This window comes from Salmo trutta, unplaced genomic scaffold (assembly GCF_901001165.1).
Source record: "Salmo trutta unplaced genomic scaffold, fSalTru1.1, whole genome shotgun sequence".
NCBI classification, from domain to species: Eukaryota; Metazoa; Chordata; class Actinopteri; order Salmoniformes; family Salmonidae; genus Salmo; species Salmo trutta.
The window spans coordinates 440,524-466,952 of NW_021822297.1; the positions used below are offsets into that span (position 1 = coordinate 440,524).

The window sequence follows — 26,429 nt, forward strand, 5'->3', positions numbered from 1 at the left end:
GAGAGAGAGAGAGAGAGGAGAGAGAGAGAGAGAGAGAGAGAGAGAGAGAGAGAGAGAGAGAGAGAAATGAGAAGCAGAAAGAGAGAGAGAGGGAGAAGGAGAGAGGGCGAGAGAGAGCAGACAGCCAACATCACATTGCTTTTGCTACTGCCTGGGCCTTCTGCCTTCTCATAAAAAACACCCTTCACACAGAGAGATAAGAAGGTCGGCTGAGTAGGAGGAAAGAGGGAGGGAGGGAGGGAAAGAAACAGAGATCGAGCAGAGAAAAACGGAGAGAGTCAGATGGGGAGAGTCAGACGGAGAGAGAGAGAGAGAGAAAAGAGAGAAGAGGTAGTCTACACAGCAGTGAAGTGAACAGGGCTCATCTGAAGGACAGATCCGACAGACTCTCCTCTCATCTGGTCAGACTCAGAGGAGCGGGGAGCTGAGGAGCGGGGGAGACGGCGTATATGAGCCAAACCCCCGGGCAGAGACAGCGGGGGAGACTGAGGAGCAGGGAGGTGGCTTATATGAGCCAAAACCCCCGGGCAGAGACAGAAAAATAAGAGAGGACCTTTCAATTTCTGAACAGGGAGTGTGAGATGCTGGGCTTCCTCCCGCTCTTCTTTTCCTCTCCTCCTCCATCTCTAGAGCTCTGTTTTTCAGCTCCATCTCCTCCATCTCTAGAGCTGTTTTTCAGCTCCTCCTCCATCTCTAGAGCTCTGTTTTTCAGCTCCTCCTCCATCTCTAGAGCTCTGTTTTTCAGCTCCACCTCCTCCATCTCTAGAGCTCTGTTTCCAGCTCCTCCTCCATCTCTAGAGCTGTTTTTCAGCTCCTCCTCCATCTCTAGAGCTCTGTTTTTCAGCTCCTCCTCCATCTCTAGAGCTCTGTTTTTCACTCCATCTCCTCCATCTCTAGAGCTCTGTTTTTCAGCTCACCCTCCTCCATCTCTAGAGCTCTGTTTCCAGTCTCTCCTCCCATCTCTAGAGCTGTTTTTTCAGCTCCTCCTCCATCTCTAGAGCTCTGTTTTCAGCTCCATCTCTAGAGCTCTGTTTTTCAGCTCCTCCTCAGCTCCTCCTCGCTCCAGCTCCTCTCTAGAGCTCTGTTTTTCAGCTCCTCCATCTCTAGAGCTCTGTTTTTCAGCTCTTCCTCCTCTTCCATCTCTAGAGCTCTGTTTTTCAGCTCCATCTCTAGAGCTCTGTTTTTCAGCTCCTCCTCCATCTCTAGAGCTCTGTTTTTCAGCTCCTCCTCCTCCTCCATCTCTAGAGCTCTGTTTTTCAGCTCCTCCTCCATCTCTAGAGACTCGTTTTTCAGCTCCACCTCCTCCATCTCTAGAGCTCTGTTTTTCAGCTCCTCCATCTCTAGAGCTCTGTTTTTCAGCTCCTCCTCCATCTCTAGAGCTCTGTTTTTCAGCTCCACCTCCTCCATCTCTAGAGCTCTGTTTTTCAGCTCCACCTCCTCCATCTCTAGAGCTCTGTTCCAGCTCCTCCATCTCTAGAGCTCTGTTTTCAGCTCCACCTCCTCCATCTCTAGAGCTTGTTTTTCAGCTCCACCTCCTCCATCTCTAGAGCTCTGTTTTTCAGCTCCACCTCCATCTCTAGAGCTCTGTTTTTCAGCTCCTCCTCCATCTCTAGAGCTCTGTTTTTCAGCTCCACCACCTCCATCTCTAGAGCTCTGTTTCCAGCTCCTCCTCCATCTCTAGAGCCGTTTTTCAGCTCCTCCTCCATCTCTAGAGCTCTGTTTTTCAGCTCCTCCATCTCTAGAGCTCTGTTTTTCAGCTCCTCCTCCCTCATCTCTAGAGCTCTGTTTTTCAGCTCCTCCTCCATCTCTAGCTCTGTTTTTCAGCTCCTCCTCCTCTTCCATCTCTAGAGCTCTGTTTCCAGCTCAACCTCCATCTCTAGAGCTCTGTTTTTCAGCTCTCCTCCTCCATCTCTAGAGCTCTGTTTTTCAGCTCCTCCTCCTCTTCCATCTCTAGAGCTCTGTTTTTCAGCTCCACCTCCTCTTCCATCTCTAGAGCTCTGTTTTTCAGCTCCTCCATCTCTAGAGCTCTGTTTTTCAGCTCCTCCTCCATCTCGAGAGCTCTGTTTTTCAGCTGCCACAGATCCCACTCAGGGGTGAACGGTGCGCTGGGTGGCTAATCTATGTATTACACTCTGCTCCCCTGCCAAAGACATTTCTCACCTCGCAGTTTTGGAACTGTCATCACACAGGGAAGCCCAGCTCACCCCGTCCATTTCCAGCTCATTTTCTGGACCACAAAAGACCACTGAAAGCCCGGCAATAGGCACCATAGTGTGTGAGGACTACAGCAGTAACCTAAACCCCTATGATTTAGGGTTAACTTACCTGCTAAAATAGGGCTTAAAGGCCCAGCGGCAGTCAAAATTGTGATTTTCCTGTATTTGATATATATATATATAATATATATACTATATATATATATATATCTATATCCACACTATGGAGGATGGAATAATGCTGAGAAAATTATAATAATGCCCTTTTATTGTAAGAGCTGTTTGTACAGGAACCCCCCTGACATGTCAGCCTGTTGTGGTGGGATGGAGGGTTTTGGCCTGCCTGGTTGACATCACTAACTAGTTAATAGACCAATGAGAAAGATAGTTCCAAACCTCTCTGCCAATAACAGCTAGTTTCCCCTTCCCACTCAGACCACACCCAGGACAGTCATAGTAAAATCACTGCTTGAGAATTGCTCTTTCATAAGGTACTAATTGAGAGAGACAGAGAGACACACAGAGAGACAGAGACAGAGAGAGAGAGAGAGGAGAGGAGAGAGAGAGAGACAGACAGGACAGACAGACAGACAGACAGACAGACAGACAGACAGACAGACAGAAGACAGACAGACAGACAGACAGACAGACAGGACAGACGACAGCAGTTCCTTACTTGTTCCCGTAGTCGATCTTAGAGGTGACTCTCTGTTTAAGCTCAGTCAGCTCGTCTTGCGGGAGCGTCCCTGACAGGATCTGAGATCGCCACTCGATCAGGTCGTAGATCATGTCCCTGACGGAGTTAAACATTTCACGCCTGTCCCCCTGTAACACCAGCACACACACACAACCACACACACCTCATGAACAATCTGTCCCAACACTCAATGACAGAGACGATAAGGAAGTCCCTTTCGTTTAGTGTTTACCATCCAACATTCTACATCTGAGTGATGTGGTTGCAGGTTCATGGGGACAATGAGACAAACCCACACACTGCTCATGGGGACAATGAGACAAACCCACACACTGCTCATGGGGACAATGAGACAAACCCACACACCGCTCATGGGGACAAGAGACAAACCCACACACTGCTCATGGGAACAATGAGACAAACCCACACACTGCTCATGGGGACAATGAGACAAACCCACACACCGCTCATGGGGACAATGAGACAAACCCACACACCGCTCATGGGGACAATGAGACAAACCCACACACCGCTCATGGGGACAAGAGACAAACCCACACACTGCTCATGGGGACAATGAGACAAACCCACACACTGCTCATGGGGACAATGAGACAAACCCACACACTGCTCATGGGGACAATGAGACAAACCCACACACTGCTCATGGGGACAAGAGACAAACCCACACACTGCTCATGGGGACAAGAGACAAACCCACACACTGCTCATGGGGACAATGAGACAAACCCCACACACTGCTCATGGGGACAATGAGACAAACCCACACACTGCTCATGGGGACAATGAGACAAACCCACACACATGCTCATGGGGACAATGAGACAAAACCCACACACTGCTCATGGGGACAATGAGACAAACCCACACACTGCTCATGGGGACAATGAGACAAACCCACACACTGCTCATGGGGGACAAGAGACAAAACCCACACCACTGCTCATGGGACAATGAGACAAACCCACACACTGCTCATAGGAACAATCGACACAAACCACACACTGCTCATGGGGACAAGGAGACAAAACCAACACACTGCTCATGGGGACAATGACGGTAACTTCAGAAAGAGAGATTAGGCGTGTAGATGAGGCGTGTAGATACGGCGTGTAGATACGGAGTGTAGATGAGGCGTGTAGATGAGGCGGTAGATGAGGCGTGTAGATGAGGCGTGTAGATTGAGGCGTGTAGATGAGGCGGGTATATGAGGGGGTAGATTAGGCGGGTAAGATTAGGCGTGTAGATGAGGCGTGTAGATGAGGCGTGTAGATGAGGCGTGTAGATGAGGCGTGTAGATGAGGCGTGTAGATACGGCGTGTAGATACGGCGTGTAGATTAGGCGTGTAGATGAGGCGTGTAGATACGGCGTGTAGATGAGGCGTGTAGATACGGCGTGTAGATGAGGCGTGTAGATACGGCGTGTAGATGAGGCGTGTAGATTAGGCGTGTAGATACGGCGTGTAGATACGGCGTGTAGATACGTGACTCACTCCACTCACCACGTAGAGGTCTCTCCATATGGAAGCCCACTCCCGCAGAGTGGTGGTGACCTCCTGGACCAGAGGCAGCTCGTTGGGAATCACCGTCTCTTTGTGCCTGAAAACACAGACAGATAGTCAGTGGGTGGGTACAATGACAAAGGCTGTCGCCCGAAACGCCTGCGTTTTCTCTGACCCTCTGCTGCTTGTTTAAAATACATTGAAAACATTAAAGCATCACAGAGTGGGATGGTTTTTAATGTGATCCAGTAGAGGCCTTCTGAACGCGGCAACTACCAATAATGTTTTTTACTCTTAACTGTCGAGTCAATTCCTCATTCTAATTACACATGATAACAGCCAGGGATGGGTTCCACATGATAACCGCCGGGTAGGGTACACATGATAAACAGCCAGGGATGGGTTACACATGATAACAGCCAGGGATGGGTTACACATGATAACAGCCAGGGATGGGTTACACATGATAACAGCCAGGGATGGGTTACACATGATAACAGCCAGGGATGGGTTACACATGATAACAACAGCCAGGGATGGGTTACACATGATAACAGCCAGGGATGGGTTACACATGATAACAACAGCCAGGGATGGGTTACACATGACAACAGCAGCCAGGGATGGGTTACACATGATAACAGCCAGGGATGGGTTACACATGATAACAGCAGCCAGGGATGGGTTACACATGAGATCAGATCTGGGACCAGGCCTTGCGAGATCAGATCTGGGACCAGGCCTTGCGAGATCAGATCTGGGACCAGGCTAGTTGAGATCAGATCAGGGACCAGGCTAGTGAGATCAGATCTGGGACCAGGCTAGTGAGATCAGATCTGGGACCAGGCTAGAGAGATCAGATCTGGGACCAGGCCTAGTGAGATCAGATCTGGGACCAGGCCTAGTGAGATCAGATCAGGACCAGGCTAGGTGAGATCAGATCTGGGACCAGGCTAGGTGGGATCAGATCTGGGACCAGGCTAGGTGGATCAGATCTGGGACCAGGCTAGTGAGATCAGATCTGGGACCAGGCAAGGTGAGATCAGATCTGGGACCAGGCTAGGGGAGATCAGATCTGGGACCAGGCTAGGTGAGATCAGATCTGGGACCAGGCTAGGTGAGATCAGATCTGGGACCAGGCTAGGTGAGATCAGATCTGGGACCAGGCTAGTTTACAACAACTACACAAGTAGAAGGTGGAAGCAATCATCTCAAATTGCCCACAATCCCCAAAAAATTCAGTAGGATACCATTGGAAGCAGCACTAGAGCCATGGCTGAGTGGGTAACACTCCCGGTACATGTAACATATATCAGTCCCCACTGGAGACCAGGTTTCAATCCCTGGAACCACCTTTTCTATACGAGTCGCGAGGGAGAACAGGGTTCAATATCCTGGAACCACCTTTTCTCATACGAGTCCGACTGGAGACCAGGGTTCAATCCCTGGAACCACCCTTTTCTATACGAGTCGTGACTGGAGACCAGGGTTTCAATCCCTGGAACCACCTTTTCTATACGAGTCCCGACTGGAGACCAGGGTTCAATCCCTGGAACACCTTTTCTATACGAGTCCGACTGGAGACCAGGGATTCAATCCCTGGAACCACCTTTTCTATACGAGGTCCGTGACTAGGACCAGGGTTCAATCCCTGGAACCCACCTTTTCTATACGAGTCCCACTGGAGACCAGGGTTCAATCCCTGGGAACCCCCCTTTTCTAACGAGTCCCGACTGGAGACCAGGATTCAATACCTGGAACCACCTTTTCTATACGAGTCCCGACTGGAGACCAGGGTTCAATCCCTGGAACCACCTTTTCTATACGAGTCCCGACTGGAGACCAGGGTTCAATCCCTGGAACCACCTTTCACTCCATTTGTGCCACCAGCCTGCCTCCCCATCTGATTTCCATGTTGTCTCAATAAAGTGTTAATATAATGTGTAAATGTGTAAAATATCCTGAAACATAATGAACAGAATCAGCACTGACCCGTTGCCTTCAACGGTGGCCTCCTTCAGGTGTATGTAACAGGCAGGAAAGATCCCCTGGAACAGAAGGCGGGAAAAAACAGGACACACAGTAAATACATTGATAGGCTCTAGAAAGCCTGAACTTGTTTTGATTTCAGATCGGTCATTTCATGAGGTTAAATGACATCCTGAGTCCAGTGCATAGCAGAAGTGTGGAAATAAAGGACACACAAACACTAATACAAATAATATTTGATTTGTTATCGACATTATTAACATCATAGTATATAACATTATGACTAACAAAAGACTAAGCTGAACATGTTTTGATTTCAGCCGGTCATTTCAGATGTTGGAATGACACTCCAACAACCCTGAATAGACGAAGGGAACAGCGGAGATGAAGCTACACCGCTGAATGTAAAAATATCAACTCACTTTCTTGGACTTCCTCCTCAGCCTGTGTCCTCTGTACCAGCCTGGAGGTGAAGACAACAGGACATATTACACGGCAAAGGAAACAACACCTAGTATGTGGACCGTGTCATCAGTTAGTGTGTTCCTACCTTCGTACGTCTCTAGTATGTGGACCGTGTCATCAGTTAGTGTGTTCCTACCTTCATACGTCTCTAGTATGTGGACCGTGCCATCAGTTAGTGTGTTCCTACCTTCATACCTCTCAGTATCTGGACTGTGTCATCAGTTAGTGTGTTCCTACCTTCATACGTCTCTAGTATGTGGACTGTGTCATCAGTTAGTGTGTTCTACTTCATACCTCTCAGTATGTGGACTGTGTCATCAGTGTGTTCCTACCTTCTACGTCTCTTGTATGTGGACTGTGTCATCAGTTAGTGTGTTCCTACCTTCATACGTCTCTAGTATGTGGACTGTGTCATCAGTTAGTGTGTTCCTACCTTCATACCTCTCAGTATGTGGACTGTGTCATCAGTTAGTGTGTCCTACCTACCTTCATACGTCTCTCAGTATGTGGACTGTGTCATCAGTTAGGTGTGTTCCTACCTCATACGTCCTAGTATGTGGACTGTGTCATCAGTTAGTGTGTTCCTACCTTCATACGTCTCTAGTATGTGGACTGTGTCATCAGTTAGTGTGTTCCTACCTTCATACGTCTCTAGTATGTGGACTGTGTCATCAGTTAGTGTGTTCCTACCTTCATACGTCTCTAGTATGTGGACTGTGTCATCAGTTAGTGTGTTCCTACCTTCCTACGTCTCTAGTATGTGGACTGTGTCATCAGTTAGTGTGTTCCTACCTTCATACGTCTCTAGTATGTGGACTGTGTCATCAGTAGTGTGTTCCTACCTTAATACGTCTCTAGTATGTGGACTGTGTCATCAGTTAGTGTGTTCCTACCTTCATACCTCTCAGTATGTGGACTGTGTCATCAGTTAGTGTGTTCCTACCTCATACGTCTCTAGTATGTGGACTGTGTCATCAGTTAGTGTGTTCCTACCTTCATACCTCTCAGTATGTGGACTGTGTCATCAGTTAGTGTGTTCCTACTTTCATACGTCTCTAGTATGTGGACTGTGTCATCAGTTAGTGTGTTCCTACCTTCATACGTCTCTAGTATGTGGACTGTGTCATCAGTTAGTGTGTTCCTACCTTCATACCTCTCAGTATGTGGACTGTGTCATCAGTTAGTGTGTTCCTACCTTCATACGTCTCTAGTATGTGGACTGTGTCATCAGTTAGTGTGTTCCTACCTTCATACGTCTCTAGTATGTGGACTGTGTCATCAGTTAGTGGTTCCTCATACGTCTCTAGTATGTGGACTGTGTCATCAGTTAGTGTGTTCCTACCTTCATACGTCTCTAGTATGTGGACTGTGTCATCAGTTAGTGTGTTCCTACCTTCGTACGTCTCTAGTGTGTGGACTGTGTCATCAGTTAGTGTGTTCCTACCTTCGTACGTCTAGTGTGGACTGTGTCATCAGTTAGTGTGTTCCTACCTTCATACGTCTCTAGTATGTGGACTGTGTCATCAGTTAGTGTGTTCCTATTCATACGTCTCTAGTATGTGGACTGTGTCATCAGTTAGTGTGTTCCTACCTTCCTACGTCTTAGTATGTGGACTGTGTCATCAGTTAGTGTGTTCCTACCTTCATACGTCTCTAGTATGTGGACTGTGTCATCAGTTAGTGTGTTCCTACCTTCATACGTCTAGTATGTGGACTGTGTCATCAGTTAGTGTGTTCCTACCTTCATACGTCTCTAGTATGTGGACTGTGTCATCAGTTAGTGTGTTCCTACCTTCATACGTCTATAGTATGTGGACTGTGTCATCAGTTAGTGTGTTCCTACCTTCATACGTCTCTAGTATGTGGACTGTGTCATCAGTTAGTGTGTTCCTACCTTCATACGTCTCTAGTATGTGGACTGTGTCATCAGTTAGTGTGTTCCTACCTTCATACGTCTCTAGTATGTGGACTGTGTCATCAGTTAGTGTGTTCCTACCTTCATACGTCTCTAGTATGTGGACTGTGTCATCAGTTAGTGTGTTCCTACCTTCATACGTCTCAGTATGTGGACTGTGTCATCAGTTAGTGTGTTCCTACCTTCATACGTCTCTAGTATGTGGACTGTGTCATCAGTTAGTGTGTTCCTACCTTCATACGTCTCTAGTATGTGGACTGTGTCATCAGTTAGTGTGTTCCTACCTTCATACGTCTCTAGTATGTGGACTGTGTCATCAGTTAGTGTGTTCCTACCTTACGTCTCTAGTATGTGGACTGTGTCATCAGTTAGTGTGTTCCTACCTTCATACGTCTCTAGTATGTGGACTGTGTCATCAGTTGTGTGTTCCTACCTTCGTACGTCTCTAGTATGTGGACTGTGTCATCAGTTAGTGTGTTCCTACCTTCGTACGTCTCTAGTATGTGGGACTGTGTCATCAGTTAGTGTGTTCCTACCTTCGTACGTCTCTAGTATGTGGACTGTGTCATCAGTTAGTGTGTTTCCTACCTCATACGTCTCTAGTATGTGGACCTGTGTCATCAGTTTAGTGTGTTCCTACCTTCATACGTCTCTAGTATGTGGACCGTGTCATCAGTTAGTGTGTTCCTACCTTCATACGGTCCTAGTATGTGGGACCTTGTCATCAGTTAGTGTGTTCCTACCTTCATACGTCTCTAGTGTGTGGACCGTGTCATCAGTTAGTGTGTTCCTACCTTCATACGTCTCTAGTGTGTGGACTGTGTCATCAGTTAGTGTGTTCCTACCTTCGTACGTCTCTAGTATGTGGACTGTGTCATCAGTTAGTGTGTTCCTACCTTCATACGTCTCTAGTATGTGGACTGTGTCATCAGTTAGTGTGTTCCTACCTTCATACGTCTCTAGTATGTGGACTGTGTCATCAGTTTAGTGTGTTCCTACCTTCATACGTCTCTAGTATGTGGACTGTGTCATCAGTTAGTGTGTTCCTACCTTCATACGTCTCTAGTATGTGGACTGTGTCATCAGTTAGTGTGTTCCTACCTTCGTACGTCTCTAGTATGTGGACTGTGTCATCAGTTAGTGTGTTCCTACCTTCATACGTCTCTAGTATGTGGACTGTGTCATCAGTTAGTGTGTTCCTACCTTCATACGTCTCTAGTGTGTGGACTGTGTCATCAGTTAGTGTGTTCCTACCTTCGTACGTCTCTAGTGTGTGGACTGTGTCATCAGTTAGTGTGTTCCTACCTTCATACGTCTCTAGTATGTGGACTGTGTCATCAGTTAGTGTGTTCCTACCTTTCATACGTCTCTAGTATGTGGACTGTGTCATCAGTTAGTGTGTTCCTACCTTCATACGTCTCTAGTATGTGGACTGTGTCATCAGTTAGTGTGTTCCTACCTTCATACGTCTCTAGTATGTGGACTGTGTCATCAGTTAGTGTGTTCCTACCTTCATACGTCTCTAGTATGTGGACTGTGTCATCAGTTAGTGTGTTCCTACCTTCATACGTCTCTAGTATGTGGACTGTGTCATCAGTTAGTGTGTTCCTACCTTCATACGTCTCTAGTATGTGGACTGTGTCATCAGTTAGTGTGTTCCTACCTTCATACGTCTCTAGTATGTGGACTGTGTCATCAGTTAGTGTGTTCCTACCTTCATACGTCTCTAGTATGTGGACTGTGTCATCAGTTAGTGTGTTCCTACCTTCATACGTCTCTAGTATGTGGACTGTGTCATCAGTTAGTGTGTTCCTACCTTCATACGTCTCTAGTATGTGGACTGTGTCATCAGTTAGTGTGTTCCTACCTTCATACGTCTCTAGTATGTGGACTGTGTCATCAGTTAGTGTGTTCCTACCTTCGTACGTCTCTAGTATGTGGACTGTGTCATCAGTTAGTGTGTTCCTACCTTCATACGTCTCTAGTATGTGGACCGTGTCATCAGTTAGTGTGTTCCTACCTTCATACGTCTCTAGTATGTGGACCGTGTCATCAGTTAGTGTGTTCCTACCTTCATACGTCTCTAGTATGTGGACCGTGTCATCAGTTAGTGTGTTCCTACCTTCATACGTCTCTAGTATGTGGACCGTGTCATCAGTTAGTGTGTTCCTACCTTCATACGTCTCTAGTGTGTGGACCGTGTCATCAGTTAGTGTGTTCCTACCTTCATACGTCTCTAGTGTGTGGACTGTGTCATCAGTTAGTGTGTTCCTACCTTCGTACGTCTCTAGTATGTGGACTGTGTCATCAGTTAGTGTGTTCCTACCTTCATACGTCTCTAGTATGTGGACTGTGTCATCAGTTAGTGTGTTCCTACCTTCGTACGTCTCTAGTATGTGGACTGTGTCATCAGTTAGTGTGTTCCTACCCTTCGTACGTCTCTAGTATGTGGACTGTGTCATCAGTTAGTGTGTTCCTACCTTCATACGTCTCTAGTATGTGGACTGTGTCATCAGTTAGTGTGTTCCTACCTTCATACGTCTCTAGTATGTGGACTGTGTCATCAGTTAGTGTGTTCCTACCTTCATACGTCTCTAGTATGTGGACTGATCATCAGTTAGTGTGTTCCTACCTTCATACGTCTTAGTATGTGGACTGTGTCATCAGTTAGTGTGTTCCTACCTTCATACGTCTTCTAGTATGTGGACCTGTGTCATCAGTTAGTGTGTTCCTACCTTCATACGTCTCTAGTATGTGGACTGTGTCATCAGTTAGTGTGTTCCTACCTTCATACGTCTCTAGTATGTGGACTGTGTTCATCCAGTTAGTGTGTTCCTACCTTCATACGTCTCTAGTATGTGGACCGTGTCATCAGTTAGTGTGTTCCTACCTCATACGTCTCTAGTATGTGGACCGTGTCATCAGTTAGGTGTTCCTACCTTCGTACGTCTCTAGTATGTGGACCGTGTCATCAGTTAGTGTGTTCCTACCTTCGTACGTCTCTAGTATGTGGACCGTGTCATCAGTTAGTGTGTTCCTACCTTCGTACGTCTCTAGTATGTGGACCGTGTCATCAGTTAGTGTGTTCCTACCTTCGTACGTCTCTAGTATGTGGACTGTGTCATCAGTTAGTGTGTTCCTACCTTCATACGTCTCTAGTATGTGGACTGTGTCATCAGTTAGTGTGTTTCCTACCTTCATACGTCTCTAGTATGTGGACTGTGTCATCAGTTAGTGTGTTCCTACCTTCATACGTCTCTAGTATGTGGACTGTGTCATCAGTTAGTGTGTTCCTACCTTCATACGTCTCTAGTATGTGGACTGTGTCATCAGTTAGTGTGTTCCTACCTTCATACGTCTCTAGTATGTGGACTGTGTCATCATGTTAGTGTGTTCCTACCTTCATACGTCTCTAGTATGTGGACTGTGTCATCAGTTAGTGTGTTCCTACCTTCATACGTCTCTAGTATGTGGACTGTGTCATCAGTTAGTGTGTCCTACCTTCGTACGTCTCTAGTATGTGGACTGTGTCATCAGTTAGTGTGTTCCTACCTTCGTACGTCTCTAGTATGTGGACTGTGTCATCAGTTAGTGTGTTCCTACCTTCGTACGTCTCTAGTATGTGGACTGTGTCATCAGTTAGTGTGTTCCTACCTTCGTACGTCTCTAGTATGTGGACTGTGTCATCAGTTAGTGTGTTCCTACCTTCATACGTCTCTAGTATGTGGACCGTGTCATCAGTTAGTGTGTTCCTACCTTCATACGTCTCTAGTATGTGGACCGTGTCATCAGTTAGTGTGTTCCTACCTTCGTACGTCTCTAGTATGTGGACCGTGTCATCAGTTAGTGTGTTCCTACCTTCGTACGTCTCTAGTATGTGGACTGTGTCATCAGTTAGTGTGTTCCTACCTTCGTACGTCTCTAGTATGTGGACTGTGTCATCAGTTAGTGTGTTCCTACCTTCGTACGTCTCTAGTATGTGGACTGTGTCATCAGTTAGTGTGTTCCTACCTTCCTACGTCTCTAGTATGTGGACTGTGTCATCAGTAGTGTGTTCCTACCTTCATACGTCTCTAGTATGTGGACTGTGTCATCAGTTAGTGTGTTCCTACCTTCATACGTCTCTAGTATGTGGACTGTGTCATCAGTTAGTGTGTTCCTACCTTCGTACGTCTCTAGTATGTGGACTGTGTCATCAGTTAGTGTGTTCCTACCTTCGTACGTCTCTAGTATGTGGACTGTGTCATCAGTTAGTGTGTTCCTACCTTCATACGTCTCTAGTATGTGGACTGTGTCATCAGTTAGTGTGTTCCTACCTTCATACGTCTCTAGTATGTGGACTGTGTCATCAGTTAGTGTGTTCCTACCTTCGTACGTCTAGTATGTGGACTGTGTCATCAGTTAGTGTGTTCCTACCTTCATACGTCTAGTATGTGGACCGTGTCATCAGTTAGTGTGTTCCTACATTCATACGTCTCTAGTATGTGGACCGTGTCATCAGTTAGTGTGTTCCTACCTTCATACGTCTCTAGTATGTGGACTGTGTCATCAGTTAGTGTGTTCCTACCTTCATACGTCTCTAGTATGTGGACTGTGTCATCAGTTAGTGTGTTCCTACCTTCATACGTCTCTAGTATGTGGACTGTGTCATCAGTTAGTGTGTTCCTACCTTCATACGTCTCTAGTATGTGGACCGTGTCATCAGTTAGTGTGTTCCTACCTTCATATGTCTCTAGTATGTGGACCGTGTCATCAGTTAGTGTGTTCCTACCTTCGTACGTCTCTAGTATGTGGACTGTGTCATCAGTTAGTGTGTTCCTACCTTCATACGTCTCTAGTATGTGGACTGTGTCATCAGTTAGTGTGTTCCTACCTTCATACGTCTCTAGTATGTGGACTGTGTCCCCTATCTGTAGTGACAGCTCCTCGTCTCCACGGACATCGTAATTATAGATGGCTGAGGGGAGAGAAGAAGAGGATATTGAAGGACAGGAAAAGGCAATAGGACATGTGTCTCCAGCGTGGCAGGATGGTTGTGTGGGCGTCATACTAAAACATAGCAGCAGCCAAACTCACAGATCACCCACACAGACTGACACATATCATGTCTGCTGCAAACATAGTCATCAACAGCCTGGACACTAACAACATTAACAACATAGCATATGTTCTACCACACACACACACACACACACACACACACACACACACACACACACACACACACACACACACACACACACACACACACACACACACACACACACACACACAACTACCTCTCCTGCTGGGGGAAGGATGCCATGCGGGGCCCCGGTCGATGGGATTACTTTACCAAGGTGAATGACAGCATAATTAAAAAGGGCCTTGTCACCACAGGTATCCCTCCGCCCCACCAGGGAGGTCTATTTAACAGAATTAACTTGTCCTCGTACGTCTTACCCCCCATCTACAGGAGCTTATGCTGCACCGACACAATGAACTGAGACTCAGGCTCAGCCCAAATTGCACACTATTGCCTACATAGTGCACTATCTCTGACCAGACACCTATGGACCCTGGTCAAAAGTAGTGCACTGCATAGGGAATAGGGTGCCATTTGAGACGCAGACGTTGGCATGAAGGGATGAATTTGCAATCGCAACAAATAATCTGCTCAGACCTAAACAAGGATAAAAAGCAGTGCCATAAATTCTCAGACAACCTAAAGATTCCTAGATGACTTTCCAGACTCCCTCCACCTACCCAAGGACGTCAGAGTAGAAACCTCGGTTAGGCGGTTAACTGATTTATCTAAATGTAAGGTTGCGTAATACCCGCACGTCTAAAAACAAAACATTTGTCACAGGAAATGAGCTCCCTGGTAGACAGAAAATACCCGAGCCCTGAAGCTAGCATCCAGAACACTGGAAAGGAAATGGCCGCAACAACAAACAGGAAGTCTTCCGACTAGCTTGGAAAGACAGTACCGTGCAGTATCGAAGAGTCCTCACTGCTGCATGATCAGCCTACTTTTCCAACCTGATTGAGGAGAATAAAAACAATATAAAAATATATATATATTTTGATACGGTCACAAAGATAACGGAAAAGCAGCATTCCCCAAGTGAGGATGGCCTTCACTTCAGCAGTGATGAATTCATCAACTTATTTGACGATAAAATCATGATCATTAGAAAGCAAATGTAAAACAAATGTTGCCTATATCGAATCTCTCATTCGTCTTGAAAATGTTAGAAAAAGCTGTTGCTCAGCAACTCACTGCCTTCCTGAAGACAAACAATGTACAGGAAACGCTTCAGTCTGGTTTTAGACCCCATCATAGCACTGAGACCACAGTCGTGAAGAATCTTGACTAGAACCCCAAAAAAATGTGATCATATTACTCCAGTGCATTTGTGACCTGGAATCATTTGACTGACCCTGAAATGATTTGTTACCAGTCTGGTATTAATCAATCAGCAACCTCCATATTATAAAGGAGGAGAGTTCCTTGAAATGTAATCAAATCCCTTCCACTGCCTGCCTCTTTTCATTCCACACAACGACAACATGGCACCCTGGTCCTTACATAGTTCACTGCTTCCCTATAGGGCCCTGGTCCAAGGTAGTGCACTACGTAGGGAATAGGGTACCACTTTGGGCTAACGGTTGTTGTGTTTATTTTCCCTTCCTGGAACAATCCAGCAGCGAGCCCAGAGAAGCTACCAGAACACAGTGAGAGGGAGACTTTGTGTTAGTGGTCAGCTGTTTGTTCACAGGCAGCTGTCTAATAACCCCTCTGTAACCGGGCAGACTATATGTGAGGCCTGCCGCAGACCATAACCTGATAACATGGAAAATGTCCTGTAGGCTACAGTCAGAGATGGCAGAACCACGATTCTTTAAGCTTAAGATACGTTTCTGCTTCTGTAATTGCTGACATTTTATTTATTAGTCGATTAAATACATGCAGCTTCTCTTCTGTCATTATTCGTTGCCCTAGAAGACTAAATGAACCCTTGCTCACCTGGATAAAATGACATAAACCGATAGAAAGAACGCTTCAATCTAGCTGACATTGGTAAAGTTCTGTGATCTCTGCTTCTGTCGTGGATCAAAGACATTCACAGAACAGGGAGAAAAATGCAATATCAACAAAATGTCCAAATGACATCCGTTTGACCGGTTGTATGGACATAGAAAGCTGTGTGAATGACAGGTGTTTCTGATAAGATTTCAGTTGGGCCAGGATGTATATTTATATGGTTGAAATACTATCAGCTTCTATGATGCTGATAGAGAGAGATACCATCTGTAGAGGTGTTAACTACCATCAGCTTCTATGATGCTGATAGATAGATACCATCTGTAGAGGTGTTAACTACCATCAGCTTCTATGATGCTGATAGATAGATACCATCTGTAGAGGTGTTAACTACTACCAGCTTCTATGATGCTGATAGAGATAGATACCATCTGTAGAGGTGTTAACTACCATCAGCTTCTATGATGCTGATAGAGAGAGATACCATCTGTAGAGGTGTTAACTACCATCAGCTTCTATGATGCTGATAGAGAGAGCTACCATCTGTAGAGGTGTTAACTACTATCAGCTTGATGCTGATAGAGATAGATACCATCTGTAGAGGTGTTAACTACCATCAGCTTCTATTATGCTGATAGAGAGAGATACCATCTGTAGAGGTGTTAACTACTATCAGCTTCTATGATGCTGATAGAGATAGATACCATCTGTAGAGGTGTTAACTACTATCAGCTTCTATGATGCTGATAGAGAGAGATACCATCTGTAGAGGTGTTAACTACCATCAGCTTCTATGATGCTGATAGAGAGAGATACCATCTGTAGAGGTGTTAACTACTATCAGCTTCTATGATGCTGATAGAGAGAGATACCATCTGTAGAGGTGTTAACTACTATCAGAGACAGTAAAAACTAAACTAACAGAAGGAACCTACAGGACCTATGTAATAATGTCCTGTATAGTAATAATAGCAGAGGTGAGGAGTGATAGTGTCCATAATGTAATAATGTCCTGTATAGTAATAATAGTAGAGGTGAGGAGTGATAGTGTCCATTATGTAATAATGTTCTGTATAGTAATAATAGCAGAGGTGAGGAGTGATAGTGTCCATAATGTAATAATGTTCTGTATAGTAATAATAGCAGAGCTGAGGAGTGATAGTGTCCATAATGTAATAATAGTAGAGGTGAGGAGTGATAGTGTCCATAATGTAATAATGTAATAATAGTAGAGGTGAGGAGTGATAGTGTCCATAATGTCCTGTATAGTAATAATAGTAGAGGTGAGGAGTGATAGTGTCCATAATGTAATAATGTTCTGTATAGTAATAATAGTAGAGGTGAGGAGTGATAGTGTCCATAATGTAATAATGTTCTGTATAGTAATAATAGTAGGGCTGAGGAGTGATAGTGTCCATAATGTAATAATGTTCTGTATAGTAATAATAGTAGAGGTGAGGAGTGATAGTGTCCATAATGTAATAATGTTCTGTATAGTAATAATAGTAGGGCTGAGGAGTGATAGTGTCCATAATGTAATAATGTTCTGTATAGTAATAATAGTAGAGGTGAGGAGTGATAGTGTCCATTATGTAATAATTTTCTGTATAGTAATAATAGTAGAGGTGAGGAGTGATAGTGTCCATAATGTAATAATGTTCTGTATAGTAATAATAGTAGAGGTGAGGAGAATAGGTCCCAGCGGGCTGCAGTGTGGAAGCCCCAGACAGGGGGAGGAGAGGGAGTCCCAGGGAACAGCCTCCTCCTGGGAGCAGTCACAGCAGATCACTGGGTCTCTGTGTGAAAGGGGCCCATTGAGGGAGCAAGAGAGAGAGAGAGAGAGACAGAGAGACAGAGGGACAGAGGGACAGAGGGACAGAGGGACAGAGAGACAGAGAGAGAGAGAGAGAGAGAGAGAGAGAGAGAGAGAGAGAGAGAGAGAGAGGCTCCACTGCAGCAGTCAGTAGGGCCGTGAACGGCGTGTTAAAAAGATCGGATCGCATCTGACACCAAACCAGAGCAAACAGAATGCAGATAAAGTGCTCAGGAGTAATTACAGAGTAACGTGAACACTTAGGACACAACACGGATCACACTGGTCAGCTGTGGAAGCAGGAATACACAGAAAGTCAGCAGGGAGCCTGCCGAGCCATGCTGAGGAGCTAACTGTGTGTGTCTCCTTCAGGGATGTGTCCAGTGTTATTAGGATAAAGAGGGTAACAGCTGCCTGGGGGAGTAGAGCCGGAGCAGGCCTTCTGCTGCAGCACAGGGCTTAGGGGGGAACAGGTACCATGAATAACCCCAGCTCTAACCATCACAGCACAATGCTTTCTCACCAACACGGACCAAACTCCCTTAAATAACCCCAGCTCTAACCATCACAGCACAACGCTTTCTCACCAACATAACACGGACCAAACTCCCTTAAATAACCCCAGCTCTAACCATCACAGCACAACGCTTTCTCACCGACATAACACGGACCAAACTACCTTAAATAACCCCAGCTCTAACCATCACAGCACAACGCTTTCTCACCAACATAACACACATAACGTCCACAACGCTCTGCTCCACCCCACAGAAACACACAACCATCTAATACCCCTCGATAACTTTCACGACGCTCTGCTCCACCCCACAGAAACACACAACCATCTAATACCCCTCGATAACTTCCACAACGCTCTGCTCCACCCCACAGAAACACACAACCATCTAATACCCCTCCATAACTTTCACAACGCTCTGCTCCACCCCACAGAAACACACAACCATCTAATACTCCTCGATAACTTCCACAACGCTCTGCTCCACCCCACAGAAACACACAACCATCTAATACCCCTCGATAACTTCCACAACGCTCTGCTCCACCCCACAGAAACACACAACCATCTAATACCCCTCGATAACTTTCACAACGCTCTGCTCCACCCCACAGAAACACACAACCATCTAATACCCCTCGATAACTTCCACAACGCTCTGCTCCACCCCACAGAAACACACAACCATCTAATACCCCTCGATAACTTCCACGACGCTCTGCTCCACCCCACAGAAACACACAACCATCTAATACCCCTCGATAACTTCCACGACGCTCTGCTCCACCCCACAGAAACACACAACCATCTAATACCCCTCGATAACTTCCACAACGCTCTGCTCCACCCCACAGAAACACACAACCATCTAATACCCCTCGATAACTTCCACAACGCTCTGCTCCACCCCACAGAAACACACAACCATCTAATACCCCTCGATAACTTTCACGACGCTCTGCTCCACCCCACAGAAACACACAACCATCTAATACCCCTCGATAACTTTCACAACGCTCCGGTAAGGTGTCGCTGTAATTGAGTAAGCTAGCCCTATCACAGTAGAGTACCAAAACGACACCTGTCTGGGGACAGCTACAGATGTGTTAGTCTCAGCATGCACACTGATCTAATTATCAACACAAAATCATTACACCTTATTGGTGGAAAAGAAGCTCAGTCACAGACACAGAAGCTGTGATAATTGTTTTATACCTGGTTTGACCGAAGAGGGAGAGAGTGAGAGAATTCCCTACCAGATACCTCACTGTGACTGGATTTCAACAATGGGAGGTCATTTTCCACTTGTCAAAAGCACCACCACAGGGGTCAGGCTGGCCAGAGAAAAGATCTGATCAACTGAAAGAGAGTCTTCAACTCTATCAGCTCCAGCAGCCCATTACTGCACTGACACCGTAGCGCAGAGACAGGTGCCAGAGGGTAGGACGGAGTAGAGACAAGTTCCAGAGGGTAGGACGGAGTAGAGACAAGTTCCAGAGGGTAGGACGGAGTAGAGACAGGTGCCAGAGGGTAGGACGGAGTAGAGACAGGGGCCAGAGGGTAGGACGGAGTAGAGACAGGTTCCAGAGGGTAGGACGGAGTAGAGACAGAGGGTAGGACGGAGCAGAGACAGAGGGTAGGACGGAGTAGAGACAGAGGGTAGGATGGAGTAGAGACAGGTGCCAGAGGGTAGGACGGAGCAGAGACAGGTGGCAGAGGGTAGGACGGAGTAGAGACAGGTGCCAGAGAGTAGGACGGAGTAGAGACAGAGGGTAGGACGGAGTAGAGACAGGTGCCAGAGGGTAGGACGGCGTAGAGACAGAGGGTAGGACGGAGTAGAGACAGGTGCCAGAGGGTAGGACGGAGTAGAGACAGGTGCCAGAGAGTAGGACGGAGTAGAGACAGAGGGTAGGACGGAGTAGAGACAGAGGGTAGGACGGAGTAGAGACAGAGGGTAGGACGGAGTAGACACAGAGGGTAGGATGGAGTAGAGACAGAGGGTAGGACGGAGTAGACACAGAGGGTAGGATGGAGTAGAGACAGGTGCCAGAGGGAAAGGACGGAGCAGAGACAGGTGCCAGAGGGTAGGACGGAGTAGAGACAGAGGGTAGGACAGAGGGTAGGATGGAGTAGAGACAGAGGGTAGGACGGAGTAGAGACAGAGGGTAGGACGGAGTAGACACAGAGGGTAGGATGGAGTAGAGACAGAGGGTAGGACGGAGTAGACACAGAGGGTAGGATGGAGTAGAGACAGGTGCCAGAGGGTAGGACGGAGCAGAGACAGGTGCCAGAGGGTAGGACGGAGTAGAGACAGAGGGTAGGACGGAGTAGAGACAGAGGGTAGGACGGAGCAGAGACAGGTGCCAGAGGGTAGGACGGAGTAGAGACAGAGGGTAGGACAGAGGGTAGGATGGAGTAGAGAGGTGAACTGATCAATAAAACTAAATTGACAACAGAAAAGTCAGAAGGAGGAGGAGGATAGAGGTGGATAAAGAGGTGGAGGAGGAGGAGGAGAAGAGGCGGTGGAGGAGGAGGAGGTGAAGAGGCGGTGGAGGAGGAGGTGGTGAAGAGGCGGTGGAGGAGGAGGAGAAGAGGCGGAGGAGGAGGAGGTGAAGAGGCGGAGGAGGAGGAGAAGAGGCGGTGGAGGAGGAGGAGGTGAAGAGGCGGTGGAGGAGGAGGGGGAGGCGGTGGAGGAGGAGGAGGTGAAGAGGTGGGAGGAGGAGGAGGTGAAGAGGTGGAGGAGGAGGAGAAGAGGTGGAGGAGGAGGTGAAGAGGCGGTGGAGGAGGAGGTGAAGAGGTGGTGGAGGAGGAGGAGGTGAAGAGGTGGTGGAGGAGGAGGAGAAGAGGTGGAGGAGGAGGAGGAGGTGAAGAGGCGGTGGAGGAGGAGGAGGTGAAGAGGTGGTGGAGGAGGAGGAGAAGAGGCAGAGGAGGAGGAGGAGGTGAAGAGGCAGAGGAGGAGGAGGAGGTGAAGAGGTGGTGGAGGAGGAGGTGAAGAGGTGGTGGAGGAGGAGGAGGTGGAGGAGGAGGTGAAGAGGCAGAGGAGGTGGAGGAGGAGGTGAAGAGGCAGAGGAGGTGAAGAGGCGGTGGAGGAGGAGGTGGTGAAGAGGCGGTGGAGGAGGAGGTGGTGAAGAGGCGGTGGAGGAGGAGGAGGTGAAGAGGCAGAGGAGGTGAAGAGGCGGTGGAGGAGGAGGAGGTGAAGAGGCGGTGGAGGAGGAGGAGAAGAGGCAGAGGAGGAGGAGGAGGTGAAGAGGTGGTGGAGGAGGTGAAGAGGCGGAGGAGGAGGAGGAGGTGAAGAGGCGGTGGAGGTGAAGAGGCGGTGGAGGAGGAGGTGGTGAAGAGGCGGTGGAGGAGGAGGAGGTGAAGAGGAGGTGGAGGAGGAGGAGGTGAAGAGGCGGTGGAGGAGGAGGAGGTGAAGAGGCGGTGGAGGAGGAGGAGGTGAAGAGGCGGTGGAGGAGGAGGAGAAGAGGCGGTGGAGGAGGAGAAGAGGTGGAGGAGGAGGTGAAGAGGTGGAGGAGGAGGTGAAGAGGCGGAGGAGGAGGTGAAGAGGTGGAGGAGGAGAAGAGGAGGTTCAGGATTAAGAGGTGGAGGAGGAGGGTAAAGAGGTGGAGGAGTAAGAGGTGGAAGACGGGGGGAAGAAGGTGGGGGAGGAGGAGAAAGCCACTGAAGTCCTCACAGAGATGCCAAAACGTCTAAGGCACTTGGCAGGCCCTCGCCCAACACAGACAGAGTTCAAGCGCCAAGTCCCCAACTACTGAGTTCAGACAAGGCTTGGCTGGGTACTGACCTTGTGACATACCGGGACATACAGTAATACCGGCACTGAACACAAAGGGCGCTATTTTAGAACCCCAGAGCCTCTGGAATCAGAAGGTTAGCAATGCTAACATGTTAAAATCCCATAGAGAATGCTAACTAAATGCTAACATGTTAAAATCCCATAGAGAATGCTAACTAAATGGTAACATGTTAAAATCCCATAGAGAATACTAACTAAATGCTAACATGTTAAAATCCCATAGAGAATGCTAACTAAATGGTAACATGTTAAAATCCCATAGAGAATGCTAACTAAATGGTAACATGTTAAAATCCCAGAGAATGCTAACTAAATGGTAACATGTTAAAATCCCATAGAGAATGCTAACTAAATGGTAACATGTTAAAATCCCATAGAGAATGCTAACTAAATGCTAACATGTTAAAATCCCAGAGAATGCTAACTAAATGGTAACATGTTAAAATCCCATAGAGAATGCTAACTAAATGCTAACATGTTAAAATCCCAGAGAATGCTAACTAAATGCTAACATGTTAAAATCCCATAGAGAATGCTAACTAAATGCTAACATGTTAAAATCCCATAGAGAATGCTAACTAAATGCTAACATGTTAAAATCCCATAGAGAATGCTAACTAAATGCTAACGAGCGCATTGCGAACATTTTATACAGTCTCTGACCTAAACTACAGTATTTGCAGGACAGACATCCCAGCTCAAAGTTATACAAAAAAATGCTACTCAGTTTGCTGCACGTACAAAACAAATATTAGACAAAATTCTTGATCAAGGAGGGAATTCTGTGCTGTTACTAAGCGAATGCTTGATTTTGGAAAAAGCTAACCCCTTAGCTAGATAGCTAAGTAGCTACTAAATTAGCAAACCAAAAAAAAACATCCCGTGGCAATTAACAAACAGCTCATATACGGTATATATATTTACATATTAGTCATTTAGCAGACCCGCTTATCCAGAGAGACTTACAGTAAGTAGTGAGTCATTTAGCAGACCCTCTTATCCAGAGATACTACAGTAGTGAGTCATTTAGCAGACTCTCTTATCCAGAGACTCGCAGTAGTGAGTCATTTAGCAGACCCTCTTATCCAGAGACTTACAGTAGTGAGTCATTTAGCAGACCCTCTTATCCAGAGAGACTTACAGTAGTGAGTCATTTAACAGACCCTCTTATCCAGAGACTTACAGTAGTGAGTCATTTAGCAGACCCTCTTATCCAGAGAGACTTACAGTAGTGAGTCATTTAGCAGACTCTCTTATCCAGAGACTCACAGTAGTGAGTCATTTAGCAGACCCTCTTATCCAGAGACTCACAGTAGTGAGTCATTTAGCAGACCCTCTTATCCAGAGATACTACAGTAGTGAGTCATTTAGCAGACCCTCTTATCCAGAGAGACTTATAGTAGTGAGTCATTTAGCAGACTCTCTTATCCAGAGAGACTTACAGTAGTGAGTCATTTAGCAGACCCTCTTATCCAGAGACTTACAGTAGTGAGTCATTTAGCAGACTCTCTTATCCAGAGAGACTTACAGTAAGTAGTGAGTCATTTAGCAGACCCTCTTATCCAGAGAGACGAACAGTAGTGAGTCATTTAGCAGACCCTCTTATCCAGAGAGACTAACAGTAGTGAGTCATTTAGCAGACCCTCTTATCCAGAGAGACTAACAGTAGTGAGTCATTTAGCAGACCCTCTTATCCAGAGAGACTTATAGTAGGGAGTCATTTAGCAGACCCTCTTATCCAGAGAGACTAACAGTAGTGAGTCATTTAGCAGACCCTCTTATCCAGAGACTTACAGTAGTGAGTCATTTAGCAGACCCTCTTATCCAGAGAGACTTACAGTAGTGAGTCATTTAGCAGACTCTCTTATCCAGAGACTCACAGTAGTGAGTCATTTAGCAGACTCTCTTATCCAGACTCACAGTAGTGAGTCATTTAGCAGACCCTCTTATCCAGAGACTTACAGTAGTGAGTCATTTAGCAGACTCTCTTATCCAGAGAGACTTACAGTAAGTAGTGAGTCATTTAGCAGACCCTCTTATCCAGAGAGACTAACAGTAGTGAGTCATTTAGCAGACCCTCTTATCCAGAGATACTACAGTAGTGAGTCATTTAGCAGACTCTCTTATCCAGAGAGACTAACAGTAGTGAGTCATTTAGCAGACCCTCTTATCCAGAGATACTACAGTAGTGAGTCATTTAGCAGACCGTCTTATCCAGAGATACTACAGTAGTGAGTCATTTAGAAGACTCTCTTATCCAGAGAGACACTACAGTAGTGAGTCATACATATTCATACTGGTCCCCGGTGGGAATCAAACCCACAACCCTGTCGTTGCAAGCGCCATGCTCTACCAACTGAGCTACACACTGGACCCAAACGGCACCCTATTCCCTATATAGTGCACTACTTCTGACTAGGGCCCTATAGGGCTCTAATCAATTGTAGTGTACACAGTAATAGGGGAGGAGGGTGCCATTTGGGAAGCAGCCACTGTGTCCAATAAATCCACTTCCTTTAGTTACTGTATGTTCTGCAATGTAAAGCCTGAGTCGTCGTTTTAACGCTAAAGCACAGAGGGTAGCGACAGCAGACAGACACTACCTGGTTCTTCACAGCTTTTCACACAGTAATGTCTCCGGATCAGTCCTAAAATTTGTATTCATTTAATTTTTTTATTTCACCTTTATTTAACCAGGTAGGCCAGTTGAGAACAAGTTCTCATTTACAACTGTGACCTGGCCAAGATAAAGCAAAGCAGTTCGACACAAACAACAACACAGCGTTACACATGGAATAAACAAGCGTTCAGTCAATAATACAATAGAATTAAAATAAAGTCTGTATACAGTGTGTGCAAACGGCGTGAGGAGGTAAGGAAATAAATAGGCCGTAGTAGCAAAGTAATTACAATTGATCAGATTAACACTGGAGTGATAGATGAGATGATGGGTAAGTAGTGATACCAGTGTGCAAAAGAGCAGAACAGTAAATAAAAACAGTATGGGGATGAGGTAGGTAGGTAGATTGGGTTGGGCTGTTTACAGATGGACTATGTCCAGCTGATGGCACCATAGTCCCTATATTAGTGAACTCCAGGCCATTTGGGAAGCAGACTCCGTGTTTGGTGACAGAACAGTAACGGAGAGTTTGTCCCTGCAGAGAGAGTCTGAGCTGCTCCATGGTCTCTGATGAGATGGGTAGAAGTGTTTTTTAAACCCTGTCAATCTGCAGCTAATTCTCCAACTCACTTACTGACTGATACACCTGGCTGACTTCAGCAATCAAAAAGTGGGACGACGGACTCTGGAAACTAGAATCTTAAAGCTATACTCAATTCCAGCCCTGACTTCTCTATGTTCTCTTCTACAACAAGCTACCGTGTTCAGATTCCCTGATCTTATGAAAACAAACTTCACAGGCCTAACTTTGCTCCTCCTATGCTGTGTGTAGTTCCCAGTCCTAACTATGACGTTCCCAGTCCTAACTATGCCGTGTGTAGTTCCCAGTCCTAACTATGACGTTCCCAGTCCTAACTATGCCGTGTGTAGTTCCCAGTCCTAACTATGACGTTCCCAGTCCTAACTATGCCGTGTGTAGTTCCCAGTCCTAACTATGCCGTGTGTAGTTCCCAGTCCTAACTATGCCGTGTGTAGTTCCCAGTCCTAACTATGCCGTGTGTAGTTCCCAGTCCTAACTATGCCGTGTGTGGTTCCCAGTCCTAACTATGCCGTGTGTCGTTCCCAGTCCTAACTATGCCGTGTGTCGTTCCCAGTCCTAACTATGCCGTGTGTAGTTCCCAGTCCTAACTATGACGTTCCCAGTCCTAACTATGCCGTGTGTAGTTCCCAGTCCTAACTATGACGTTCCCAGTCCTAACTATGCCGTGTGACGTTCCCAGTCCTAACTATGCCGTGTGTAGTTCCCAGTCCTAACTATGCCGTGTGTAGTTCCCAGTCCTAACTATGACGTTCCCAGTCCTAACTATGCCGTGTGACGTTCCCAGTCCTAACTATGCCGTGTGTAGTTCCCAGTCCTAACTATGCCGTGTGTAGTTCCCAGTCCTAACTATGCCGTGTGTAGTTCCCAGTCCTAACTATGCCGTGTGTGGTTCCCAGTCCTAACTATGCCGTGTGTGGTTCCCAGTCCTAACTATGCCGTGTGACGTTCCCAGTCCTAACTATGCCGTGTGACGTTCCCAGTCCTAACTATGCCGTGTGACGTTCCCAGTCCTAACTATGCCGTGTGACGTTCCCAGTCCTAACTATGCCGTGTGACGTTCCCAGTCCTAACTATGACGTTCCCAGTCCTAACTATGCCGTGTGTAGTTCCCAGTCCTAACTATGCCGTGTGTAGTTCCCAGTCCTAACTATGCCGTGTGTAGTTCCCAGTCCTAACTATGCCGTGTGTAGTTCCCAGTCCTAACTATGCCGTGTGTAGTTCCCAGTCCTAACTATGCCGTGTGTAGTTCC

The 26,429-nt window shown here is 46.6% G+C and overlaps 2 protein-coding genes across 3 annotated transcripts in view; both read right to left on the reverse strand.

Moving 5' to 3' along the window:
• LOC115181565 (dedicator of cytokinesis protein 1-like) overlaps nt 1-26,429 on the reverse strand; it is a 196,669-nt gene that overhangs the window by 137,226 nt on the left and 33,014 nt on the right. Inside the window, exons 2-6 of the mRNA XM_029743459.1 lie at nt 13,679-13,762; nt 6,848-6,888; nt 6,429-6,484; nt 4,437-4,533; nt 2,893-3,041 (exon numbers count right to left, since the gene is read on the reverse strand). Of these exons, the coding sequence (XP_029599319.1) occupies nt 2,893-3,041; nt 4,437-4,533; nt 6,429-6,484; nt 6,848-6,888; nt 13,679-13,762 (427 nt within the window). The remainder of the gene's footprint in view (nt 1-2,892; nt 3,042-4,436; nt 4,534-6,428; nt 6,485-6,847; nt 6,889-13,678; nt 13,763-26,429) is intronic.
• On the reverse strand, nt 1,270-2,360 carry LOC115181560 (uncharacterized). 2 transcript variants are annotated; one of them, XR_003873479.1, is made up of 2 exons: nt 1,869-2,360; nt 1,270-1,628 (listed from the first exon to the last, which is right to left on the reverse strand). XR_003873479.1 is itself a non-coding variant. In XM_029743453.1 (2 exons), the coding sequence occupies exon 2, from the start codon at nt 1,803-1,805 to the stop codon at nt 1,509-1,511; it is 297 nt and encodes a 98-aa protein (XP_029599313.1). In that variant the 5' UTR covers nt 1,806-1,824; nt 1,869-1,878; the 3' UTR covers nt 1,270-1,508. The 2 variants fall into 2 exon arrangements, 1 of the variants encoding a protein (XP_029599313.1); XM_029743453.1 differs by having other exon boundaries at nt 1,270-1,824; nt 1,869-1,878.

What these genes read in the sequence shown, in the direction of transcription:
- LOC115181560 (XM_029743453.1), bottom strand. Translation starts at nt 1,805, where the DNA reads ATGGAGGAGGAGCTGAAAAACAGAGCTCTAGAGATGAGGGAGGAGGAG.